The sequence below is a fragment of the Geospiza fortis genome, unplaced genomic scaffold, assembly GCF_000277835.1.
Source record: "Geospiza fortis unplaced genomic scaffold, GeoFor_1.0 scaffold96, whole genome shotgun sequence".
Classification (NCBI taxonomy): domain Eukaryota; kingdom Metazoa; phylum Chordata; class Aves; order Passeriformes; family Thraupidae; genus Geospiza; species Geospiza fortis.
In genome coordinates, this window is record NW_005054454.1 from 399,434 (window position 1) to 404,811 (window position 5,378).

Genomic DNA, 5,378 nt, shown 5'->3' on the forward strand with positions numbered 1-5,378 from the left:
GTTGCCTCAAGGTGCACCAGGGGAGGTTCAGGTTAAAGACAGAATTTTATTCTTTCTTTAACCTGAACCTCCCTGGTGCACCTTGAGGAATTTTATTCCCCTCTCAGAGTGGTCAGGCCTTGGACTGAGCTGCCCAGGGAGGTTTGGAGTCCCTGGAATTGTCCCAGAGCAGTCTGGATGTGGCCTTGGGGACAGGGTTTGGGGTGATGCTGCTGGGGCTGGGGTGGCACTGGGTGATCCCAAAGGGCTCCTCCCGCCTCTGGGATTTTGGGATCACACACCAAAGGAGCAAAAGGCCCAGAAGTACAATTGGGTATGGTCAGTGAAAGCCAAAGGCAGAGGAGGGAGGAGTGTTTGGGTGATGCAGGGATGGGAATGTCCTGCTGCATTCTGGAATGTCTCTGGGGTGAACTGCTCATTCCCAATCCCTCCCCACTTCCATGGCAAAGGAGCCCAAAATGTTCTTGTCAGTCACTGGCTAAACTGCAAACTTCCCTTTAGGATTTCTCTAGCTCAAACAGTCTCCTACTTTCTCTATTTCACATTTTTAGGTGGGGTGTGATACAAATGGGCTGAAACCTTGCAAAATGATAATTTAAAATGTTCCTGGGGAAGCACAGTTCCCCTCACAGGCTCTTTGTGTTTGTTTCTTCCAGCTCCAGAGCAAAAAAATTTTCCCTTTTGACACCATTGATGACCTTGCCCCAGACAGCACCTATTGCTTCAAAGTCCAAGCAAATCTCCCCAGCGAGGGCAAGCAAGGCTTCTTCAGCCCCACCAGATGTGTGAAAACTGCCCAGAAAGGTACCCAGGAAATCAGGTTACCTGCAAATGGTGACTTCTATTAAACTGGCACACAGTGAGGTGCTCTGAAGCAACAGGAATAGGCAGAAGGGCCAAATTCCTCCTCATTTTGGTATAAAAAATATATATATTTGCACATCTCAATCGACATAAAATATGTGAAGGGTAGAGTTTTAATGGTACAAGAAGGTTTTTTTTGCCATGAGGCAAACTTTGACATTAATTTGGAACAAAAACTTCTTTGTGTGCTTTGGAAAACTCTTCTTTTTGAATCAGTGACTGAATCAGGAGGTAAAAAACCCAAAAGCCTCTGGGATACTTGGCACTCAATGAATGCACAAAAAGTTGACTTGAGCTTTAAAAAATTCTGGTTTTATATAATCCTTGGTGAATTGATTGTTACGGCTGCTGAAAAAAGGCTTTGAGGGGGCAGTTTGCCACCTTGTTATGTAAAATTAAATTCTTTTCTGTGCTGTGCAGTTGCTTTTAGATGTTTATTTTAGGAAAAATAACTGCAGAAAGTCAAATATTAGATTGGACAGGGGTGGTACATCATAATGAGTTGATGGTACATCAAAATGTAAGTGATGGTAAATGAAAATTTCTTTATACACAAAATACATTGATACACATCTGTATTTTAAAAATATTAAAAGAATACATGTGTATTTTTAAAATATTAAAATAATACATGTGTATCTTAATAAAATATTACAATAACTGATACATGCAAGTTTAAATTATTTTAATAAAATATTAAGTAATTGTCACATTCATATTTTAATAAAATATTAAAACAAAAAGCAAAATACATAATAAATACAGTGTGTATTTTATCCATTTTTCTCCTCATGTTATTCCCAAACCAGTTTATCTCTGCTTCTCTCAATAGTTGTGTACTTTGATTTTTTTTCTGAATTGATTTTAACTGATTTTTTTAATTAAATGCTTGATAGGATGCTTTGCATATCACAGCCTGTGACTTGCAATCTGTATAGTGAATAATCTTTATGTTTTCATTACTGACATGAGAAATGTCCGTTCCCATGAAGTTTTTTGGTAACTTTGGGTTTCCTTTTCCCCCTGAGCAGTGAACGACCTCCTGTGTGCCACCAACCTGAGTGTCCTGGCTCTGAACATGAAATTCCACCTGCTTTGGAGCGGCCAGGAAAATCAGGATGTGAACTACAACGTGCAGTACCTGATGTGAGTTCAGCCATCCCACCCCTGCCTTCTGCAATCCCATTTCTTGTGTTCCGCAGGTGTTTCCTAGAGGTTAAAGTGAAATATTTGGTGGCTTCGTGTGTTAATGGGAGCATGAGTGGCTCATTGATGTTAAAAGAATTCCATGTAACACCTGAGCCTGGAATTTCGGGGACTGGGCTGCTTTTGGGGGTGTTAAACTCCTGATGGAAGGGACTCCTAAATGCTGAGGGACATTTTTAAAGCTGGAAACCTTGAATTGCTTAGTGGCTTTTTGAATGTGAAGAAATAAGATGAGTAGAAGTGACGAAGAATACAGGTGGTGGAGGTTTCAGTAGTCAGCAGCTTGGGTTTCTTCTGGGCAGACCCAAATAGGGGAGAAAACACAAGGTAGCATGTTGTGTCCCATAAAAAAAAAGTGTGTCCCATAAGGAAAATGGTGTGTCCCATAAGGAAAATGGTGTGTCCCATAAAGAAAATGGTGTGTCCCATAAAGAAGATGGTGTTTCCCATAAAGAAATGGTGTGTCTCATAAAAGAAAATGGTGTGTCCCATAAAGAAAATGGTGTGTCCCATAAAAGAAATGGTGTGTCCCATAAAGAAAAGGTCGTGTCACATAAAGAAGTGTTGTGCCCCATAAAAAACCCATCAAGTCATATAAAAACCCCCTCATGTCACGTGAAATAACCCTTGTATCACATCAAACCCCATCATATCACACACTGTATCACATAAAGAACAGCAGATAAAAATCATATTGCATCAAAAAACAAGGAATGCCATAACCCCCCCATCATATCCCATAAAATCCCATTGAATCACATCCAAAAAATCCCCGTAGGAAGCAGCTCTATAAACCTGTATGTCAATCTCCAGCTGCTGCATACATGTTGTGGCCAGCACCTAACAGAAGAGGAGGGACCCCCTGGCATTCCTTGGGAGTTCTTTGTGATGACAGGAAATCAATGGACTGCACACAGCTACGTGAGAACTTCTCATTTGGATTTTCAGAACCTGCCCACCCCACATTTCATTTCTCTGCTTGGTTAAAGCCCTAATTTGTATTCCCTGGCCCTTTTATCTTCATTCTTCCACTTAGAAATGTCTCATACTAAAATGCTGATTTTTAAAAATTTTTTTTATTTTATTACTAGAGGCCTTCTTGCCCGAAACTGAGCCAAGTGCAGCACAAACAAATAGGATTTTCTGGAGGAGTTCAGGGAGCTGACATGAAAACTCTTGAATTCTCTGTTGCAGTGGCTACTTGAAGGATCTCAATGATGATTACTCAGACAAGTGGCTCAGTGTCCCCAGGTGTGAGAACATCACCAGCACCTGGTGCAACTTCTCCTCCATCATCACCACCACTGGATTTTATTACCTGCGAGTGCAGGCCAGAGAGGGACACAACAAATCCTGCTTCTCCAGGGAAGTCAAAGTGGATCCTCTGAAAACAAGTAAGGAAATGCTTTCCTGAAATGCTCATTGCTCAGCAAACTCCTGCCAAATGTCTTTATGAGCTGACAGGAGGGGGGATTTCACAAGAATGTAGTGAAATTAGTTGAAATGTTTCTCAGGACTTGATGTTCTGAATAAAACTATGAAATTCTACTTCTAACTCTATGTTTCTTCAAAATTATCATGGATTTCACTGACAGTCTTTGAGGCAATGTTTTTAGTTGGATTTTAATTATTGATTTTATTGTTTTCAGATGGAATTGGCCCTCCTGGTGTAAGGTTGGACCTCAGTGACACTTTGCTCCACATCCTTATTTCTCCTCCAGGAGGAGATGAGGATGAAGTCATGAGGGACCATTATGACTTGTCCTACAGGATCCTGTACTGGAAGAATTCCTCAGATATGAAGGTGTGAACAAATTACAAACAATATAAAATTGATTCTGACTTAAATCCTGAGTTTCCATTCTCTCTGAGGAGCTCCTTTCCAAAAGAGACGCATTTGTGGTATATCAGTCTTTAAAAAAATCAGTTTATTGGGTTTTCTAATGAAAGATTCTATCAAAAACCTGATCACTGTGACTTTTATCATCCAGTGGTTGAGATTTTTTGTAACTCTTTTAGAAATCTGATCAGTGTGATTTTTATCTCCCAGTGATGGGGTAAAATCTCCATTTCCATGGATGAGTCTGTGTGCAATGGGATGGAAAAAGCTCCTCAAACCTCGAAGTCCTGCATCCTTTTAGCTCACATTTTAATGAATTTTTCCATGTTCTTTAAATGCTTCTTAGGGTTAAAATATTTCACAGTAATTGGTAAAAGGGGGCAGAAGAGAAGGAAGCAAACTGCAGCAGGAAGGAGTTTCCTGGAAACATGGAATTGGGACATTTCAGAATGGGGAAAGCACTTGGTTCTTGCCCAGGAGGTGTTTGCTGAGTTTTGCTTAGGAGCTAAGGGGTGGTTTATTTATTTTACTGAATCTGGGTGCCCAGGGAGGTGGTGGAGCTCCTGGAAGTGTTCCAGAGGCACCTGGAAGTGGGACTGGATGAGCTGGAAAGTCTCTCCAGCCCTGCAGATTCTGGGGCTGCAGCAATGTGTGACATTTCAGAGAATCACTTATCCACCAGAGGCTGCAGCTCTCGCCTGTTTGAGATTCCTGTGCTGCCCATGGGCTCTGATCCCTCCTTTCTCCCTGATTTGCTTTTCCAGGAGGAGGTGAAGCAGAAGGAGGTGAAGCAGACCATAGCCACAGTGCCTGACGTGTCCCCCTCCAGCCTGTACTGTGTGCAGGTGCAGGCCTTCTCTGAGCCCTACAACAAGAGCAGTGCCTACAGCCAGCAGCAATGCATCCACACCCCTGCAGGTGGGCACAGCCTGGCAGAAATGCATCCACACCCTCTGCAGCTGCAGTTCATACCCCTTCTCTGGGAACTCAACACTCCTGCCAGCACTGGGAGCACCTGGCTGGGCAGAGAGCTTCCCTTCCCAGCCTACATCCTGGGAGGGAGCAAGGAATCACTAAATTCCACATTTTCAGGGGTATTTTAGCCTTGAAACTGTCCTAGTCCTTCTGGGAATGAATCTCCTGTGCTGAAGAGTGAGGAGATAAATCAGATTTGTTAGGGCTGAAAGTTCATCTTGGTGCCCAGGGAGAGTGAGGGGATTGCACTCACTCAGAACACAAGAACAAATCATGGTGAAGATAATTGGACACGTAAAATTTTATTAACACTGTGAAAATTTCTGACTCTTCAAACTGCCTTAAAACCAAGAAAATGTAATAACAGCCATGCCTGGCTCACATTCAGGATTCATTTATATTGTGGTCCTCACTGCTGTGTCTTACCAAGCCTAAAAAGAACCAAATGCTACTTTTTACCTGAGTAAGAAAATATTTTAATCTATTTTCCTAG

General features: G+C 42.0%; 1 protein-coding gene across 2 annotated transcripts in view; it reads left to right on the top strand.

Annotated features, from left to right (window-relative positions):
• The window catches only part of IFNAR1 (interferon alpha and beta receptor subunit 1), a 14,560-nt gene that overhangs the window by 5,742 nt on the left and 3,440 nt on the right, over positions 1-5,378 (top strand). For both annotated transcript variants that reach the window (XM_031062637.1, XM_031062636.1), the window contains exons 4-8: positions 657-804; positions 1,896-2,010; positions 3,265-3,464; positions 3,720-3,874; positions 4,675-4,828. In XM_031062637.1, coding sequence (XP_030918497.1) covers positions 657-804; positions 1,896-2,010; positions 3,265-3,464; positions 3,720-3,874; positions 4,675-4,828 — 772 coding nt within the window. The remainder of the gene's footprint in view (positions 1-656; positions 805-1,895; positions 2,011-3,264; positions 3,465-3,719; positions 3,875-4,674; positions 4,829-5,378) is intronic.